The following is a 21,315-nucleotide window of genomic DNA, read 5'->3' as shown; positions in this document are numbered from 1 at the left end:
GAAAACGAAAATTTTTTGTTTAATGCAAAAAAACTGAAATAATATAATAAAATTTTTCTTTAAATATATAGTATACAATTGGTTTTTAAAAAAATTCCATTTGGTGGGCTATCATTGTTTACTGGCCTGACAATTGCTTGTGCAAGATGGGCACATAATCATCATATTGGGCTTGATAAAAGTTACCAGCAATGGGTGAGCCCAAATTGTATTTTTCTGCAAATTTGGCTGCTTTGAATTTTGGTCTATCTTGGCTAGAGTTATTTCCGACGCGAGCTTCATCAAATTCCAATTTTCCCGATTGCTTATACAAAAGGAATACATAACGATGTAGGCCTGTACCCTTTGGTGGTCCTGAGCCAATATAGGCAGCCAACACCTCACCTTGATCAATTTGATTGCCGGGTATATTTACAACCAACCAATGACGGAATTCTCTAAATTTCGGTTCAACACGACTGGGTGCATCTGGATCGGTCATTATAAGTGTATAATAGACACCATCTTCGGCATCCCATTCAACCTTTGGTTGTTTTTGTACTTGAGTTGGTGTTAGTTCAATGCCTTTGTCTACGGTCAACCCATTGTCATAGGATACCTGTGTCATGGAAAAATTTCAATATTTAATTCAATTTCATGTTTCTCACGAAGCAATTAATCACAATTACCTTTAGAAATTGTTGGGGAGCTGCATCGATAACATCGGGAATAATTTCATTATCTTTAAATACAGATTCAACTTCATTGTTTGCTGCAGCCAAATTGATAGCAACAAACATTGCTACTATCCCGCAAAATAGAACCTTTTCCAAAGCCATTTGTAGCGTTAATGATTTGTCCGTTGAATACTGATTTGTGTTTTCGTTGTAGTTTCCCCAAATGGAAATACTCTGTGCTTTACCAAAACATTGAGTGGAAACCGGTTTGACAAAACTTATGTGTGATTGGAAAGAGCTTTTGTGTTATGGAAAGATGAGTTTAACTATTTTTTACACCGTTTCCATATAACCTTACAAAAAGTATCTGTAAAACCACTTCAAAAAAAAAAAAAAAAAAAAAAAAAAAAAAAAAAAAAATTGCCTAAAATTGTTTTCTTTCAAAATAATTATTCAAACAATGCTAAATTATGCCATCATCATTTTATGGTGATGAAACAATTCGAATTACAATTGGTATAATTGGAATTAAAAATGGAATAATTCGAATAACAAATGGAATTCTCAAATTACAAGTGAAATAATCCAAATTACAAATAGAATTTTCAAATAACAATTAAGAATGTTTCGAATTATATTTGAAAAAGGTGCCCTGTGTAAGTACATCTCCCAAAAAGCGTCAAAATTTTGAATAATAATAACATTTAAAAACGTACAATAATAGAAAATATAATTTTCTCCAAACTTCTTAATATTTCTATCAACAATCTGGTATAAAGTTGGGACCACTCCTTCTGGTACATCCTCCACAAAGGGTTAAATTTTGGAATAATTATAACCCTTATAACATGCGAATCAATTAAGTGATTCATTTTAAACTTCTGGTATCTCAATATTTTTATCTACCATGGATATTATATGAATCTGCGGTATATCGGTCAACTCCTTCTTGACGTCAACAGCACAGATCGAAAATGTTGAACATTTACAAATCTCATAAAATGCTAAATAACTACCAAATATTTCTTTTAAGTTCGGACATTTCCTACCAATATTATTTGTGGTGTGACTGATCAGCCCACTCCTTCTGGTACCTTCTCCACAAAGGGTCTATATTTTGAATAGGGTCAATACTGAATATGGTCTCCAAAGTGCAATATTTGTACGTACATTATTTTGGTCCCATCTTTATGGAATAAAAGGTGTACATAAAAAATAGGGTCAAATGCTGATGGCAACCCAACTGATAATTTGTAACTTGATTTCTACTAAATTTTGCATGGTCTCGTGAATTAAATACTCTTATTGTGAACGAAATTTTTTGAAAATATTGCCTTAAGATCTATCAGGATTTTTCGAAAAGAGAAATGTAATATTGATAACATCCGACCCATAGAACTTAGATCCAGTTCGAAGATGTGCTTATCGGTTAACTTTATCGTATAGCTCCATATAACGGTACTCCCTCATTTTAAGCATTTCCACGAATTTTGACACAGTTTTCAATGGAATTGTCTGGAACTTTGTATATTTGAAAGTTGTTACAGATTCCCCCTTTGCAAAAAATATAATAATATATTTATATAAGTCCATTTTGTGGTATAGGTCCATAAACTGTACTGGAATATTCATTTTAGTCGATGGTTTCAATTTCTATATCTGGCATGTTGCCGTGCCAAGTTCATTAATCTACTAAGAAACTAAAATCAGGAGATATATTTACTAGAGAACTTAAAATTTCAAATTTCAGCGAAAGAATTGGAATGGGTCTTACGTCATAAAAATCACCAAAATCTGGAAGCATCATTTATAATTTGTAGTCATTTATTCAAAAAGATTTGATATGCCACAAATGTAATAACTTATCACAGGAACATTTGAAAACTATTGTGAGTGTGAGTTCTTAAATTTAGGGCATATACCCCTTTTGTTTGCATTCAAAAGATACCGTAATATCGGTGGACGTTTATGTTTTGTCGCTTATAACAGATCCATATCGTCACATTTTCTCCAAAATTTGCAAACCAAAATATATAAAAATCTATTTATTTTTGGCAAAACAATTTAAAAATTTTGACATATTATGTTCAGAAGCGTTGATGCATCTACCTATATTCTTCTACCATGGATAAACCACAACGACATGGAGAAGGCCTTACGGAGGGTTTGTTAAAGCCTTGGGCACGCAAACATTTTGGCATTCAGCACGCGACACCCAAGAATGGTTACAAAATGAAGTTCCTCGCCTCATTTCCAGCGCACAATAGCCACCAAAATCTCCGGATACGAATCCGTTGGACTATTTTGTCTGGAGTATTTTGGAAAGCAAGGTTGACACTAAAAAAAATACCAAAGTGTCGATCACCTCAAGCAAGCGCTTCGCCGGGAATGAACCAAAATACCGCAGAGCAACATTCGAGCAACGTGTGACGGTTTCATTGGCCATAATTCGTGCCAAAGGTGACCAATTCCAACAAATCTAAACTTATTCTTAAATTTAATGCTATTTCCGTAATTTTTGGCTTTCATTCAATACAATTTAAAAAAAATGTAAAAATTATGGCGCTTGAATTTGTTGCAGTTTTTTTTATCTTACTCTGTATGTATATACACTGTGTGTTTTAATTTTTTAAAAAATTAATTAAAACATAAAATTGATAAAAATAAGCAAACTCAGAAAAAAATATTAATCATCATTGCTTTATACCGTTACAAAATATTAAAATAATGAGTCACCTACCTTGAAAATATAGTACATATGTCTATTATGTTCATTTTAAGTTTGTTTCCATTAAATAAGTTGTAATTCCAATTGTCTATAGAACAAGAATTTAGCAAGGCTAAAGCAGATAAGAGCATAATACGTTACTTTGGCGTGAAAATCACACCGATGCCACGATTTTGGCTATAAATCCTTTCACCCTTGAAAAATCTTTAATTTACTGTCAATGTTGTACAACTAATCTATAAAATGAATTTATTTATACACACTTTTCACGTAGAGTGTATTTCAATGTTACACCTAATTTATGATATGGCAACACCATCCCTCATCTGTCATGCGGCAAAACACAAAATAGCAGCGAAGAAGAATCAAAGAAAACAGCGTCCACAATAAACGTTTATAATTTATTAATAAATATTTGACGAAATTAAACAATTGTGTTCCAATCAAAGGCTGATTAGTTAATAAAAGCAAAAATGTAAGTACATCCGGTTCATTTGTGCATTTTCTGTGCCATTTAGAAAAAAATCTAACCTAACTTTCTTTCGATGGCGCCGTTTGTTTACAGGGCTCTTGTTAAACCCAAATCTGAATTGACACCCGAGGAATTGGCTCGCCAAGAAGAGGAAGAATTCAATACAGGACCATTGTCGGTGTTGACACAATCGGTGAAGAACAACACTCAAGTATTGATCAATTGCCGTAACAACAAGAAGCTTTTGGGTCGTGTAAAAGCCTTCGACCGTCACTGCAATATGGTCTTGGAGAATGTCAAAGAAATGTGGACCGAAATACCACGTACAGGCAAGGGCAAGAAAAAAGTAAAACCTGTCAATAAGGATGGCTTAACTCTAGTTTAGTAAAAACTCTTCAATTTTTTCGAAAATTTTTTCAGTGGTAGGTATTTTAACCATGATCCCGGGAAACTATTTTTTCTTGGGGGACGGACCTGGGACCCCAGATTTTTGACCCGAAAGTCCGGGTCCAAGACCCCGACGATCGTTGGAAAGCTTATGAAAATACCTGTCAAACAAGTGGTCACATGATGGGGTAAGGTGTTACGGTTCGGAAGTTATAGTCAAATTATCGATTTTTTGGACCCGGATTTTTTATAAAACCCCCAAAAAGTCAAAAAAAGGTCCATTATGGGGGACAACAAAATTGATGCCAAATTATAGCTGACACTTCTACCTTTCCAAAAAGGTTCAATTTGTGCTAATACCTTTACTGAGTCCAGATCCATCCGCATAACAATAAAAAAAAGGTATATTTTGCGTAAGAATGAAATTCAAAAATCTTTGGTTCGTGTTAGCCGGTGTAGGACATACCCAGAGGAGAAAATCTCAAGCCCCGGCTGAAGGCCGGCTACTTACAAAAGGTATCCAATTTAGAAAACTTTGGTTCGCGTTAGCCCGTGTGGGACATACCCAGAGGAGAAAATCTCAAGCCCCGACCGAAGGCCGGCTATATACAAAAAGTGTCAAACTTAGAAAACTTTGGTTCGCGTTAGCCGGTTTAGGACATACCCAGAGGAGAAAATCTCAAGCCCCGGCCGAAGGCCGGCTACTTACAAAAGGTATCCAATTTAGAAAACTTTGGTTCGCGTTATCCGGTGTAGGACATACCAAGAGGAGAAAATCTCAAGCCCCGGCCGAAGGCCGGCTATTTACAAAAGGTATCCAATTTAGAAAACTTTGGTTCGCGTTAGCCCGTGTGGGACATACCCAGAGGAGAAAATCTCAAGCCCCGGCCGAAGGCCGCCTATATACAAAAAGTGTCAAACTTAGAAAACTTTGGTTCGCGTTATCCGGTGTAGGACATACCAAGAGGAGAAAAACTCAAGCCCCGGCCGAAGGCCGGCTATTTACAAAAAGTGCCAAATTTAGAAAACTTTTGTTATTCCGACGACTGCTACGCGAAATAAACACTTTTTTATTAAAAACATCATTTTAATGAACTGGTTAGAATCGGGTTATGCGGATGGAAAGACCCATATCTCTGGAACCGAAAAAGCTATTAGCACAAATTGTAGCCTTTTGGAAAGGTAAGAATGTCAGCTATAATTTGGAAACAATTTTGTTGACCCCCATAATGGGCCCTTTTTTGACTTTTTGGGGGTTTCATAAAAAATTCGGGTCCAAAAAATCGATAATTTGACTATAACTTCCGAACCGTAACATCTTACCCCATCGGATAGGTATTTTCATAAGCTTTCCAACGATACCCATATTGTCTATATCGGGTAAGTGGATCCGGGTCCAGGCGGGGTCTTGATCCCGGACTTTCGGGTCAAAAATCTGGGGTCCCGGGTCCGTCCCCCAAGCAAAAAATAGTTTCCCGGGATCAGGGTAAAAATACCTACCTCTGGAAAAATTTTCGAAAAAATCTAAGAGTTTTTACTAAACTAGAGTTGTTCCATAAGGATCGTTTCATATCGAAGATGTTCCTCAGAGGGGATTCGGTAATTTTAGTACTAAGAAATCCCTTGGCAACGGCTGGGGGAAAATAAGATGCGATTCGATATCATGTGAAGCAACAACTTACATTTTAAGCAACATCAATATGGAATAAGTAACTAAACTCAAGGAAAACGAAAATTTTTTGTTTAATGCAAAAAAACTGAAATAATATAATAAAATTTTTCTTTAAATATATAGTATACAATTGGTTTTTAAAAAAATTCCATTTGGTGGGCTATCATTGTTTACTGGCCTGACAATTGCTTGTGCAAGATGGGCACATAATCATCATATTGGGCTTGATAAAAGTTACCAGCAATGGGTGAGCCCAAATTGTATTTTTCTGCAAATTTGGCTGCTTTGAATTTTGGTCTATCTTGGCTAGAGTTATTTCCGACGCGAGCTTCATCAAATTCCAATTTTCCCGATTGCTTATACAAAAGGAATACATAACGATGTAGGCCTGTACCCTTTGGTGGTCCTGAGCCAATATAGGCAGCCAACACCTCACCTTGATCAATTTGATTGCCGGGTATATTTACAACCAACCAATGACGGAATTCTCTAAATTTCGGTTCAACACGACTGGGTGCATCTGGATCGGTCATTATAAGTGTATAATAGACACCATCTTCGGCATCCCATTCAACCTTTGGTTGTTTTTGTACTTGAGTTGGTGTTAGTTCAATGCCTTTGTCTACGGTCAACCCATTGTCATAGGATACCTGTGTCATGGAAAAATTTCAATATTTAATTCAATTTCATGTTTCTCACGAAGCAATTAATCACAATTACCTTTAGAAATTGTTGGGGAGCTGCATCGATAACATCGGGAATAATTTCATTATCTTTAAATACAGATTCAACTTCATTGTTTGCTGCAGCCAAATTGATAGCAACAAACATTGCTACTATCCCGCAAAATAGAACCTTTTCCAAAGCCATTTGTAGCGTTAATGATTTGTCCGTTGAATACTGATTTGTGTTTTCGTTGTAGTTTCCCCAAATGGAAATACTCTGTGCTTTACCAAAACATTGAGTGGAAACCGGTTTGACAAAACTTATGTGTGATTGGAAAGAGCTTTTGTGTTATGGAAAGATGAGTTTAACTATTTTTTACACCGTTTCCATATAACCTTACAAAAAGTATCTGTAAAACCACTTCAAAAAAAAAAAAAAAAAAAAAAAAAAAAATTGCCTAAAATTGTTTTCTTTCAAAATAATTATTCAAACAATGCTAAATTATGCCATCATCATTTTATGGTGATGAAACAATTCGAATTACAATTGGTATAATTGGAATTAAAAATGGAATAATTCGAATAACAAATGGAATTCTCAAATTACAAGTGAAATAATCCAAATTACAAATAGAATTTTCAAATAACAATTAAGAATGTTTCGAATTATATTTGAAAAAGGTGCCCTGTGTAAGTACATCTCCCAAAAAGCGTCAAAATTTTGAATAATAATAACATTTAAAAACGTACAATAATAGAAAATATAATTTTCTCCAAACTTCTTAATATTTCTATCAACAATCTGGTATAAAGTTGGGACCACTCCTTCTGGTACATCCTCCACAAAGGGTTAAATTTTGGAATAATTATAACCCTTATAACATGCGAATCAATTAAGTGATTCATTTTAAACTTCTGGTATCTCAATATTTTTATCTACCATGGATATTATATGAATCTGCGGTATATCGGTCAACTCCTTCTTGACGTCAACAGCACAGATCGAAAATGTTGAACATTTACAAATCTCATAAAATGCTAAATAACTACCAAATATTTCTTTTAAGTTCGGACATTTCCTACCAATATTATTTGTGGTGTGACTGATCAGCCCACTCCTTCTGGTACCTTCTCCACAAAGGGTCTATATTTTGAATAGGGTCAATACTGAATATGGTCTCCAAAGTGCAATATTTGTACGTACATTATTTTGGTCCCATCTTTATGGAATAAAAGGTGTACATAAAAAATAGGGTCAAATGCTGATGGCAACCCAACTGATAATTTGTAACTTGATTTCTACTAAATTTTGCATGGTCTCGTGAATTAAATACTCTTATTGTGAACGAAATTTTTTGAAAATATTGCCTTAAGATCTATCAGGATTTTTCGAAAAGAGAAATGTAATATTGATAACATCCGACCCATAGAACTTAGATCCAGTTCGAAGATGTGCTTATCGGTTAACTTTATCGTATAGCTCCATATAACGGTACTCCCTAATTTTAAGCATTTCCACGAATTTTGACACAGTTTTCAATGGAATTGTCTGGAACTTTGTATATTTGAAAGTTGTTACAGATTCCCCCTTTGCAAAAAATATAATAATATATTTATATAAGTCCATTTTGTGGTATAGGTCCATAAACTGTACTGGAATATTCATTTTAGTCGATAGTTTCAATTTCAATATCTGGCATGTTGCCGTGCCAAGTTCATTAATCTACTAAGAAACTAAAATCAGGAGATATATTTACTAGAGAACTTAAAATTTCAAATTTCAGCGAAAGAATTGGAATGGGTCTTACGTCATAAAAATCACCAAAATCTGGAAGCATCATTTATAATTTGTAGTCATTTATTCAAAAAGATTTGATATGTCACAAATGTAATAACTTATCACAGGAACATTTGAAAACTATTGTGAGTGTGAGTTCTTAAATTTAGGGCATATACCCCTTTTGTTTGCATTCAAAAGATACCGTAATATCGGTGGACGTTTATGTTTTGTTGCTTATAACAGATCCATATCGTCACATTTTCTCCGAAATTTGCATTGGTTTGGTAATCTGTGTTCTAAAGGGGTTTGTTTTCAACACATACCCCAACGTAGTTATGTGTTTCATTGTAAAGAAAAAGGGAACAAATAAAAAAGCTGTAAGTTCGGCCTAGTCGATCTTTGAATACCCTCCACCATTTGGAACGAATTTGGCATTTTTAAAAAAAATAAAATCCGTTAATTCTGTTAAAACCTTAAAAATACCGAATGTAGCCGTTATATTAGGGCTTATACGATGACGTGGACCTGCATAGGCAAATTTATTAATTAATTATTATTAAGCCATTATAATATTCATCCGTGAATAATTTAGCTAAAATCATAAAAACAGCGAATATAGGGAGGTACCACTATATGGGGGCTATACCAAAACGTGGACCTACACAGACAATTTTCTGTCTTAGGCTGTAGTATCCATTACAAACTTCCAATACCAAAGTTGAAACAATTCCGCTAAATAATGTCGCTAAAATCCTTAAAGTACCGAATATCGGGAGGCACCGTTATATGGCGGCTATGCAAAGACTTGTACCTGGACGGACAATTTTCTGTCTTAGGCTGTAATATCCATTACAAACTTCAAATACCAAATTTGAAACAATTTCGGAGAATAATGTCGATAAAATCATGACAGTACCGAATATCGGGAAGTACCATTATAGGGAGGCTATACGAAGACGTGGACCTGCACAGACAATTTTCTGTCTTAGGCTGTAGTATCCATTACAAACTTCCAATACCAAAGTTGAAACAATTCCGCTAAATAATGTCGCTAAAATCCTTAAAGTACATAATATCGGGAGGTGACGTTATATGGGGGCTATATGAAGACGAAGATCTGCAAAGGCAATTTTCAGTGATAAGCTGTACTATCTATTACGAACTTAAAACACCAAATTTGAAGCAATTCCGCTGAATAATGCCGCTAAAATCATCGAAATACCGAATATCGGGAGGTACCGTTATAGGGGGGATATACGAAGACGTAGACCTACACAGTCAATTTTCTATATAAGGTTGTTATATCCAGTATGAACTTCAAATACCAAATTTGAAACAATTCCGTTGAATAATGTCGCTAAAATCATCGAAATACCAAAAAAAGGAGGAGAAAAATACCATAACGTGGATCAACAAGACCCATTTTTAATACCAAAAGTCTTGCAGATATAACAAACCTTTGAGTAAAATTTTATCAACCTACTTCATTTCGTTCGGAAGTAAGAGTGATTTCCACAGACGGACAAATGGACAGATGGATAGACGGACGGATATCGCTAAATCGACATAGAATTTTATGTTAATCAAGAACGTATATACTTTGTGGTGTCTAAAATGTATATTTCGAGTGATACGTGATACTATAGTGGAGGGTATAAAAATATATATTGTTATACAATAGGAAGGCTAAAATACGCTGTTATCACCGTAATAAGTAGAATTAAGAACTGCATGTCTTTATCGACATTTGTGTATACCAGTTCGAAGTCATTTCATAAAAACTATGTAGAATATTATTAAAGCATACTTTTAGGAGGAACACTCAACTACATGACCAATGAAAGGTAGTTGAATACGCAAAGGAAGGATACGGGAGTAATTTTACTGCCTAGCCTCGGTGCTGCGTCCCAAAACCTAACACAATGCTTTTCAAAATCATATTTTTTCCTTACGCATAGTCATTGAATTTTCTTTCTATTTATATATAATTCAATGTCAGAATCAACAGAATTGGAAAATTGTTTCAAGAAAAATCAAATTATTCCTGATGTAGTAACAGTTGGACCCAAGTCTCTTCTAAAAGTATAATCTAATAATTACAACATTTGATTAATCTCCAAATAGCTCCCTTTCAGATAGCTTATCAAGGCAACCTACAAGTCGATAAAGGCAATGAGTTAACTCCCAGTCAAGTCAAAGAACCACCTACATTGGAATGGCCCAATGAGGATGCAACATATTATACTCTAATCATGACAGATCCTGATGCTCCAAGTCGCAAAAATCCAACATTTCGCGAATACCAACATTGGTTGGTGGCCAATATACCTGGAGGTGCCGTGGAAAAAGGAGATGTTTTAACAGCATATATTGGTTCTGGTCCTCCGAAGGGTACTGGTCTACACCGCTATGTATTTTTGGTGTTTAAACAAAATGGAAAAGTGAAATTCAATGAAGAACATATACCCAAGAACAAGGGATCGAGTCGTGGTAAATTTAATACAATGCAATTTGTTAAGAAATATAAATTAGCTGAGCTTGTAGCTGGGAATTTTTATGTTGCCAAATGGGATGAATACGTTCCGCAAGTGCATAAACAATTGTCTGGAAAATAGGCGGTGATTATATGGTTTTTATAAAGAAAAAAAAAAAGAATGTCTTGATATTTTGGAAACATAAAAACTGGCGGTGAGTTGGGACGGTTTGAGATAACTTATTTTTTAGTCAAATAGTGAACCAATCACTGTCTGCATATATTTTTTGTATATACCATCGTCGCTTATGATATAAAAATGACTCCAATTCATTTATGATTGATAGCAAAACCCAAAATATCTACAATGCATTTTCCACATTGGCACAACTGTATCGACATAGAATATTAAGCCAACCAATAATATGTAAATACATAACAATTTGAACGATTTTTCCCAATCAAAAATATAAAGTTTTTGGACTTTTCTTTCCATAATAAGGGTTACAGGGTTACGCTAGTTGTTATTAAAATATGAAGTAATACAAATAAATTTGTAGTACTTACCACCAATTACAGCTTAGAAGCGTGTCTTCTTGGAAATATTTTTTTTTTAATTTCTTTGGGCTGCTGATCATTATTTAACCGCTTCCCAATATTCTTTTTTATACCCTACAACACTATGTGTATAAGTTTGATTGAGCCAAAAATTATGTAACACCACGAAATATTGGTTTCCCACATAGGAAAGTATATATGGATCTTCCTATCTGGCCGAGCTGAGTCGATCTAGCTATGTATCTCCGTCTGTCTATGTTAATTTGTAATCACTTTACAGGTCGCAATTATGGTCCGATCTTCACGAAATTTAGAATGGAGATGATCGAATAATATTTAGGGGTTGAAATGGACCAAAACCTGAAAAATTTCATGATTTTGCAGTTGTTCTACAGGTCGCAATTATTGACCAATCGGCGCGGAAGTTAGCATGGGGCTAGAGCTTAGGGCTGGGCAGAAGCCTTCCAAGTTTGGTGAAAATATACCATAGCATTTGTGTTAAATAAAAGTCAAAGTTTCCATTAAACCTCGAATATTTTTAATCCCGGCGAAATCACAAATAGGCGAAAAGGTCAATTTTGACCGGTACGTAAATGCCGATAGTAAATATAAATATATATAGCGAAATATATACAATGTGTATATACAATATTAGCTAGAATGCATATATCTCAAGAATGGCTGGACCGATTTTGAAAAATTTTGTCAATTCAGAATACCCTCTTTACATAAAAGTATAAAATCTAAAAACAATGCAGAAAAATATGCTAATAATGATGTTAATTTAGATTTTGTAGTATTTTGTGACATTTTTTTATATTTTCATATTTTTCATCGCATGCGATGTTTTCAATTTGACATATAATATTTTGTAATATTTTTTCACATTACAACGCAGGTTGGGGATATTACATAAGTATTGCAAATATCGTCCGATCCTCACGAAAATTTTCACAAGGGTAGGGTTGGGCTCAGAAGGGCTAGGACTAGTGTTTTCAAAGATGTCCGCAATATATTAGGGGTTGAAATGAACCAACAACAAAAAATTTTTCAAACGAAAACCAAAGAATACGAAATCTCGCATAAAGTTAGAGTTTAGGACAGCGGGTACAATGGACCACTAATTTTGTGTGAAAAAATACCAGCATTACTTAAGAGCGATATCCGAAATACACAAAAGGCGAACTTCTGGCGTTTTTATGCTGATTTCGTTGACGAATATAGCCAAATTTCGTAGACAAGCAAATCATATAGATGAGTACATTTGGAGATACGGAGGGGCTTCTTGCTTTTAGAGATGATTGCAAAATATTTAGGGGTTCATGATGATGACCATTGGATTATATTTAGCTGTAAAATGGACTACAACAACTAACAGCCCGACGGAGTTCAGAAATGTTGGGAAAATGTCCCTAGTCAAAATCCTAATTTCAAAAGCGAAACCTTCCAATATGGATTTGGACATAAAGGGGCTTCTAACATATTGTAGTGTTGTAGGGTATAACACAGTCGGCCCCGCACGACTATAGCCTTTGCTTACATGTTTTTAGGTTTTATTTTAAATTGCGGTTAAATATTTTTCATTTTAATTTGAATATGAATTTTTTTACACATCTGAGAAAAAATTTCGACATTGACAATATAAGCGTATATTAATTTTTAGAAATATGTATCGATGCAATAACACAACGCGAAAAATTCGTAACACTTATCTGAAATGAAAAAAAAAATACAATACAAAATACATTAGTAAATTAAAGTCGCAAAAGGGATCTTAATTTAATTTTGAGCTATACTTCACAACCTTTAAGATATAGCTTTAAAATTTAATAGAGCACTTTGGATTTCTTCTGTAAAGAACCCTCATATCAGAGTAAAGCTCGATTTCAAGTATTTTTAATATATTTTAATTAATTTCCCTATAATTTGGTATTTATACCCTACACAACATAGTGGTAAGGGTATTATGTCTTTGTGCATTTGTTTGTAACATGGAGAAGGAAGCGAGATAGATCCATAGTTACTTTTGAGGATCTTCATGGAATAACTTTCGATTTATGCATGTCAGTTCGTCTGTCCATGTATTCTTGTGAACAAAATGCAGGAAGCATTTATTATTCGATTGTTATAAAATTTGCAAACCATATTTGTTTGGCCCAAGGACGAACCCCATTGAAATTGGCGATAATCGGATCAGATTTGGGTATAGGTCCCATATATATATTCAACCGATTTCGGGTTAGTTGTGCACTAAATGTCCAATATCTGTCCAAAAGTCCTGAATTTTGGCGCATCCGACAGTACCGACAGGAATAATCAAGTAAAATTCTTGAAAAACGATAAAATGTGTTTTAGAAGTCGAGTGGGTTGAAGGCGTAAAACAGCTTGTTGACTATGCAAAACATGATGAGAGCCACCTGGATATGCATGTACACAGCCGCCAATGTTAACTACAGAGTTCTAAGTTAATTGAGAACTGACGAGTCTTAAACTTCAAATGGCGAAATGTCTACCAAGAGGAAATGAGAGTAGTGAGTGTGTAGAAAGCTTTTTTAAACGGAAACGCAAATCTAACTAAATAGGGGAAATTCATGAGTATTGGAATAAAACGTTTATTTCGGTATGGAACATTATCCATGTATATGTTAACATATTCCATTTAAATTTGATTTCATCAGCCTATTGTCAGTCATTTCTCCTCTTTATATTATGTAACAGTTAAGTGTATGTGTCCGTACGCCACTTACCTAAACAAATCTTCTTGTGAATGGTTGCAAAACAAAACATTTTCTTTTAATAGACGGACGAACGATATCATTCAGAATCTGCAACTTCTTGCAAATAATTAAAATACCAACACCACTGAAATTCTTTTTTATATTAACACATCTGACACTGTTACCGACACAACCGATCACGACAAAAACTCGACACACACTAAATTGAACATTCGATCATCACTATTGAACTCCTTATTGGAGATGAAATGCTTATAAAGAGAAGTGAAGTGGGAACAGAGGCATATAAAATCTGCGATATACGGATGATTTTCAACAATTATTTTGACTTTATTTCAAAATCAGAGCCCAGTTTTTACCTATTTAATAATTTTCGAACAAAACTAAGTTAGCTCAAAACCAATTATTGATGTGATAATCTTAATAGACATAAAGTGCATACTGGCCCATTTTTTATAAATTCCACATCTTTAAATTTCTCTTAGGAAGTTCTCTTGCACATGGTAAATGGAGAGTAATGTATAAAAAGAGCACAATGAAAATGAGAATATCGATGTGCTTTCTATGCAAAATCATATTGATAAAAAATGAGCTGCAAAATATTTACAACTTCAAGTAAAGCACTTACGTGTTTGCAAATGCCTTTCTTAAAAACCCAAACCTGTACACAGCCGCCAAGTTAACTACAGAGTTCTAAGTTAATTGAGAACGAGAGTTTAAAACTTAAAATGGCGAAATGCCTACAAAGAGGAAATGAGAGTAGTGAGTGTGTGTGTAAGGCTCTTTTATGCGGAAACGCATTTCTAACTAAAAAAAGGAAATGCGTATGTATGGGAATGAAACGTTTGTATAGGAATGGGACATTATCCATGTGTGTATATATATTTCAGTAACATTTTATTTAATCAGCAGCATTTCCCCACTTTACTGTTATAAAACACTTTAGTGTATGTGCCTGTACGCCACTTACCTAGATCAAATATGCTTGTGAATGGTTGCAAAATAAAATATTTTCTATTAACAGACGGACAAACGATGATATTCAGAAACTGCAACTTAATTTTTTTCAATAGCTAGAGCACAATATTTGTTGCAAATAATTAAAATACCAACGACACTTGAATTATTTTTTATATTAACACATCCGTTACCGGCACAACCGACAACGACAAAAACTCGACACAGACTAAATTGAACATTAGATCAATTTTTTTAATCTCCTTATTGAGGATGGAATATTTAAGAGATGATATAATGAGAGAAAGGCTAAAGGAGATACTTGGTATTAGCAATTGGAGTGGGTTTCAAAATGAAATACGAGAATTATAGGTGCATCTAATTTGCAAATGGAGTATGTATAAAGATGGCGTACAATTCTCCATGAACTCAACAAGGTAGCGAAAACCTCTAATAGCCTTCGATAGAAAATTCGAGTATATTTAAGAGAGTTATGTATGAAAAGAGTGTAGTTGATAAAATTCGAATTTTGAAAGGAACAGTCCAACTACTCTGTTTTGATACACAATCCTCTTAAAATATTCTAGAAAAAATTTAATTAATCTGCAATGTAAAAAATACAATACAAAGATACTAAACTTAAATATTTAATCATGGTTACTATACAGCTTGCCAAAGATTTATACATCTCTAAATGTGTACTATAGAAACTATATAAAAGTATTATGCTTAAAAATATAAAAGTCAAATGTGAACAAGTCACAGACATAACTCAATCGTTGTGCGTAAACTAGCCTTTATGTTAAATGCAAGTATTCTAGTAAACGTTACCCACATACAAATTGCGTATGAAAAAAACTTTAAATTGAAAAATGTTCAACTCTGGCAGTGCGTATATTAGTTAGTTGAATTGATTATAATTATTAATTACATGATGAAACAAGTAAGCAAAGGCAAAGACAACACTATAATACATTGGATATATAATTGGACTAAAAAAAAATCATTGCAATTTTCGATTTAATGAATAGGATATTATCATTATTACATTCCTCCATCCTCATGTAAAATGCCGTGTCGATCGTTTTCTAGTTGTTACTTCAAAAAATTGTTTGTCCATTTCAAACCCTAAATATTTTTCGATCATCTTTAAAAAGAATGAGCTTCTATCCTGACCCTAACCATACCCCTAAGCAAAATATCGTGACAATGGGATGGCAATTGATACCGGTATATAACACCCCAATACATAGTGTTGTAAGATATACAAAATATACAATTCAATACTGTTAGTCAAATTAAACATATCTCATGTAACAAGAAATATTAATTTTTTCATTGAAATATTTTTATGCGATTTTTTTAGTTATTATCCTTTTTTGTCGAGAGACCATTCTGATTAAATGAGAATGATCTAAATCTAACCTCCCTTTCTTTAATACATATAGATTGTATATATTTTGCAATATATATGATATCTTGAATTTCGCCTAGAAAGAGCCCTCATATCAGAGTGAAGATCGATTTCAAGCATGTTCAATATATTTTAACTAATTTCAAAGCAATGGTGCAGAACCCTATTCTTACTTATTTAATAATTTTCGAACAAAAATAAGTTAGCTCAAAAACTAATTCATACCAACTATTATTGATAATTATGCGTATATGTCTGTTTATTGATGTTTTAAGCTTAACAGATATAAAGAGACACGCTTGCGTGCATATTGGCATATCATTTTTAAATTCCACATCTTTAAACTTCTCTTAGGAAGTTCTCTTGCACATGCTAAATGGAGACTAATGTATAAAAAGAGCAAACTAAAAATGAGAATATTTATGTGCTTTTTATACAAAATCATATTTATAACAAACGCGCTCCAAAATATCTACAACTTCAAGTAAAGCATTTACGTGTTTGCAAATAACTTTCTTAAAAACCCAAACCTGTACATAGCCGCCAATATAACTACAGAGTTCTAAGTTGATTGAAAACTGACGAGTTTAAAACTTAAAATGGCGAAATGTCTACAAAGAGGAAATGAGAGTAGTGAGTGTGTGTGGAAAGCTCTTTTAAGCGGAAAGGGGAAATTCGTAAGTATTGGAATGAAACGTTTATCGTGGTATGAAACATGATCAATGTGTATTTTAAAATATACCATCAGAACTGGATTTCATCAGCATCATTTCCCCTCTTCATATTATGTAACAGTTAAGTGTATGTGTCCGTACATTTTCTACTAATTGACGGACGAACGATAGCATTCAGAAACTGCAACTTATTTTTTTCCAATAGCTAGAGCACAATATTTGATGCAAAAATTGAATATACCAACACCACATAAATTCTTTTTTATATTAACACAACCGACACCGTTACCGACACAACCGACCGCGACAAAAACTCGACAAAGACTAAATTGAACATTCGATCATCTCTTTTAAACTCCTTATAGAGGATGGGATATTTAAGAGATGAAACAATGAGAGAAAGGCTAAAGGAGATGTTTGATATTAGGAATTGGAGTGGGCTGCAAAATGAAATAAGAGAATAATAGGTGCATCTAGTTTGCAAATAATTCTCTATGAACAGCCTTAGATAGAAAATTCGAGTATATTTAGGAGAGATATGTATCAAAAGAGCGTAGTTGATAAAGTTCGGAATTTGGAACGAACTATTCTGTTCTATTCTGTAAATATTCTGGGAAAAAATTAATTAATTTGCAATATAAATAATAGTAAGACAAACTCCAGATGAGTTTTGGTTTAGAAATTCATATAACATACATACAGGTTATTTTTATAGCACAGTTTTAACCGCTCCCAAGAATTTTCACACATAAACGCTCTACTGTAAAAGCTATATAAAAGTATTATGTATTAAAATATAAAAGACAAATGTGAACAAGTTACTTTACGCATAACTCAATCGTTATGCGTGCACTAGCCTTTCTGTTAAATGCAAGTATTCCAGTAAATGTAAATGTTAACCACATACAAATTGCGTATCAAAAAAACTTAAATTAAAACCGGTAAAGAAAGTCTTAAAGTCGGGCGGTGCCGACTTTATGATACCCTACACCATTTTGCTAATTTAGTAGAGCTCCACATTACAATTAAAAGTTTTTATGGGAGAATTCAATCATACAAGCTATGATTATAGTTATAATTTAAAGTTCAAAGGACTAAATATACCAAAGCATTTGTATCTTTTAAATTCGGACTTGTGTTGCTCAGTTGGTGCACAAATAATTTAAAATCGGATAAAAATATATATGGGAGCTATAGCCATATCTGAACCGATCTTCACCAAATTTGACATACTAGCTTCTAGTCTCAATTCGGTCATAAGTGCCAAATTCCATCCCATTTAGACAAATATTAGACGTTTGGTGCGCAATAAAAGGTAAATCGGACGAAGTTATATATGGGAGCTATATCCAAATCTGAACCGATTTCGATCAAATTTGGCAAATACATTTCAGAGCTGTATTTGATATATTTACTCAAATATTGTTGTTGCAGAGTGCATATTACGGCTGCGGAGGACAAAAATAACAAATCGGACGAACAATATATATGGGAGCTATAGCTATATCTGAACCGATTTTGATGAAATTTTGAAATTTTTCAGGCCTAAGTTGGGTGTATATGCAAAATTCCATTCAATTCGGGCTGATATTACACGTTTGGTACACAATAAAAGGTAAATCGGACGAAGATATATATGGGAGCTAAATCTAAATTTTGACCGATTATCTCCAATTTAAATAGGGTTCGTCCTTGGGTAAAACAAATGATCTGTGCAATATTTCATCTGGATCGGGCAATAAATGCGACCTGTACTTTGTTTACAAAAATACATGGACAGACGGACGGACGGACATGCATAAATCGACTCAGAATGTGATTCTATGCAGATCATCAAAAGGAACAATGGGTCTATCTCGTTTCCTTTTGCCTGTAACAAACAAATGCACAAAGACAAAAAAAGGCAAAAGGCAAAGCCTAGCAGAACCGAGGTAAATCACATAAAGAGATTCTTTAAGAGAAACAAATTGAGTTTCTCGTTATATTTTACATTTTATTTCAACTTTTTTGAACACGAATGTTGGTAAAAATTGCTTCCAAAGCTAATTTTTCAAATAATTTAATAACAACCAGTAAAGAAAGCCTTAAAGTCGGGCGGGCCGACTTTATGATACCGTACACCACTTTGCTAATTTAGTAGAGATCCGCAAAACAATTAAAGGTTTTTATGGGATAATTCAATCATACACGTATAAGTGCAAAACAATAAATGTACATATTTTAAATTCGGACTTGTATTGCCCATTTGGTGCACAATTAATATGAAATCGAATAAAGATATATATGGTAGCTATATCCAAATCTTAACCGATCTCGATAAAATTTGGCAAAGATATTTCTGAGCTGTATTTGATATATTTCCCTGAATATCGTTGTTACGGAGTGCATATTACGGATGTGAGTAACAAATATAACAAATCGGATAAACAGTATATATGGGAGCTATAGCTATATCTGAACCGATTTCGATTAAACTTGGCATACTTATTTTCAGGCCTAATTTGGTTGTATGTACAAAATTCCATACTATTCGGGCTGATATTACACCTTTGGTGCACAATAAAAGGCAAAGCGGACGAAGATATATATGGGAGCTATATCTAAATTTTGACCGATTATATCCAATTTCAATAGAGTTCGTCCTTGGGCCAAACAAATGATTTGTGCAAAATTTCATCTGGATAGGGCAATAAATGCGAACTGTACTTTCTTTACAAAAATACATGGACAGACGGACGGACAGACGGACGGAGGGACATGCATAACTTGACTCAGAATGTGATTCTATGCAGATCATCAAAAGCAACTATGGGTCTATCTCGTTTCCTTTTTCCTGTTATAAACAAATGCACAATGACATAATACCCTGACCACCTTGTGGTGTAGGGTATAATGAGTCCGAAGTTTTAGAGCAGAGATGAATAAAATTTAAAATATATATATATATATATATATATATATATATATATATATATATATATATATATATATATATATATATATATATATATATATATATATATATATATATATATATATATATATATATTGTTCTATGGGTTACATGCACCAAATTTTCAATGTAGGTCAGTCTTTCGGAGTAGCGCACGTCTTGACCACATTTTTCAATCGATTTGACTTAACATGTGCATTATGGCTACTTTAAGGGTAGAGAACTGTCTTACAAAAAAATTTCAACGTAGGTACATATTTTCGCATAGCCAATTAAAACAGAACCATTAAGGTCCATCGATGTATAGTGATTGTAACCGATTGACTCACAAACAGACAGATATTGTTTAATCGTCATTGAATTTTACTGTCATCAAAAATATAGACATTATGGGAACGGTAACGAACAATTCGAGGTGCTATGGTATTGGGTGTAAAAAAGTAATTAACATTGACTATTCTGGAATCATTCTGTCGTTAGCTGTGAGGAAGACGATCTTCTAAATGTTGCAGCTCATTTGAATGGAAAATATTGCTATGCTCTTTACAATACTAAAAATTGAGCTGAGCTATTCAACGCAGAAAAGCTACTTCAAGATTCTCTTAAGCATTTCTCTTGTTTTCTATCAACTAAGGCTTGCAAAGGTTTTCGGCTACCTTGTTGACTTTATCGAGAATTGTACACCTTCTTTATACATACTCCATTTGTAAAAAAAAATAATGCACATATTCTCTTCTTCAGCCCAGCTCAAAACCGTGTGTTAGCACAAAAGTAGGCAAAAGAGAACATTGAAGAGAAAATTAATATTTTGTTTTTCTTTGTATTCTACGATTTACTTCAATTGTTTTTAAATATCAAATGTTTCCAAAAGTATTAATGAAGCTAATCATTAACAATAAAGAAATAAATAATTTTGACACTGATTTGTTGATGATTTCTTGTTCGTGAGCAGCACTGCTCTTCTTTGAAGCTCAGTTCAATTCATAATACCAAATATCCTCTTTAGGCTTTCTCTCATTATCTCATCTCTTAAACACTTCATCCTCAATAAGGAGTTCAAAAGAGATGATGAAATGTTCAATTTAGTCTGTGTCGAGTTTTTGTCGTGGTCGGTTGTGTCGGCAACGGTGTCCGATGTGTTAATATAATGAGTGATCTATTTTTTGCAACATATATTGTCCTCTAGTT

General features: G+C 33.6%; 4 protein-coding genes across 5 annotated transcripts; 2 read left to right on the top strand and 2 right to left on the bottom strand.

Moving 5' to 3' along the window:
* On the bottom strand, window positions 1-887 carry LOC101889791 (protein D2-like). The gene is made up of 2 exons (XM_005176834.4): window positions 669-887; window positions 1-598 (listed from the first exon to the last, which is right to left on the bottom strand). The coding sequence occupies exons 1-2, from the start codon at window positions 816-818 to the stop codon at window positions 119-121; spliced, it is 630 nt and encodes a 209-aa protein (XP_005176891.1). The 5' UTR covers window positions 819-887; the 3' UTR covers window positions 1-118.
* A 2,804-nt stretch (window positions 888-3,691) lies between these two features.
* On the top strand, window positions 3,692-6,045 carry LOC131802481 (probable small nuclear ribonucleoprotein Sm D2). 2 transcript variants are annotated; one of them, XM_059122839.1, is made up of 3 exons: window positions 3,692-3,859; window positions 3,950-4,278; window positions 5,790-6,045. In XM_059122839.1, coding segments are annotated over exons 1-2 (294 nt in total). In that variant the 5' UTR covers window positions 3,692-3,857; the 3' UTR covers window positions 4,242-4,278; window positions 5,790-6,045. The 2 variants fall into 2 exon arrangements, with proteins under 2 accessions (XP_058978822.1, XP_058978818.1); XM_059122835.1 differs by having other exon boundaries at window positions 3,950-6,045.
* On the bottom strand, window positions 5,968-6,853 carry LOC101891923 (protein D2-like). The gene is made up of 2 exons (XM_005182187.4): window positions 6,636-6,853; window positions 5,968-6,565 (listed from the first exon to the last, which is right to left on the bottom strand). Exons 1-2 carry the CDS (start codon window positions 6,783-6,785, stop codon window positions 6,086-6,088), a joined length of 630 nt encoding a protein of 209 aa, XP_005182244.1. The 5' UTR covers window positions 6,786-6,853; the 3' UTR covers window positions 5,968-6,085.
* A 212-nt stretch (window positions 6,854-7,065) lies between these two features.
* Window positions 7,066-11,307, top strand: LOC101892203 (protein D2-like). Its single transcript, XM_005176848.4, has 2 exons — window positions 7,066-10,442; window positions 10,496-11,307. Exons 1-2 carry the CDS (start codon window positions 10,353-10,355, stop codon window positions 10,973-10,975), a joined length of 570 nt encoding a protein of 189 aa, XP_005176905.1. The 5' UTR covers window positions 7,066-10,352; the 3' UTR covers window positions 10,976-11,307.
* Window positions 11,308-21,315: the final 10,008 nt, after the last annotated feature.

The sequence above is a fragment of the Musca domestica genome, unplaced genomic scaffold (assembly GCF_030504385.1).
Source record: "Musca domestica strain aabys unplaced genomic scaffold, Musca_domestica.polishedcontigs.V.1.1 1, whole genome shotgun sequence".
NCBI classification, from domain to species: Eukaryota; Metazoa; Arthropoda; class Insecta; order Diptera; family Muscidae; genus Musca; species Musca domestica.
This window is presented reverse-complemented; position numbering and strand designations above follow the sequence as displayed.

Coding starts and splice junctions, on each gene's coding strand:
- LOC101889791 (XM_005176834.4), bottom strand. CDS start 818: ATGGCTTTGGAAAAGGTTCTATTTTGCGGGATAGTAGCAATGTTTGTT. Junction 599..668: donor CTCCCCAACAATTTCTAAAG/GTAATTGTGATT, acceptor TCCATGACACAG/GTATCCTATGACAATGGGTT.
- LOC101892203 (XM_005176848.4), top strand. CDS start 10,353: ATGTCAGAATCAACAGAATTGGAAAATTGTTTCAAGAAAAATCAAATT. Junction 10,443..10,495: donor GACCCAAGTCTCTTCTAAAA/GTATAATCTAAT, acceptor GCTCCCTTTCAG/ATAGCTTATCAAGGCAACCT.
- LOC101891923 (XM_005182187.4), bottom strand. CDS start 6,785: ATGGCTTTGGAAAAGGTTCTATTTTGCGGGATAGTAGCAATGTTTGTT. Junction 6,566..6,635: donor CTCCCCAACAATTTCTAAAG/GTAATTGTGATT, acceptor TCCATGACACAG/GTATCCTATGACAATGGGTT.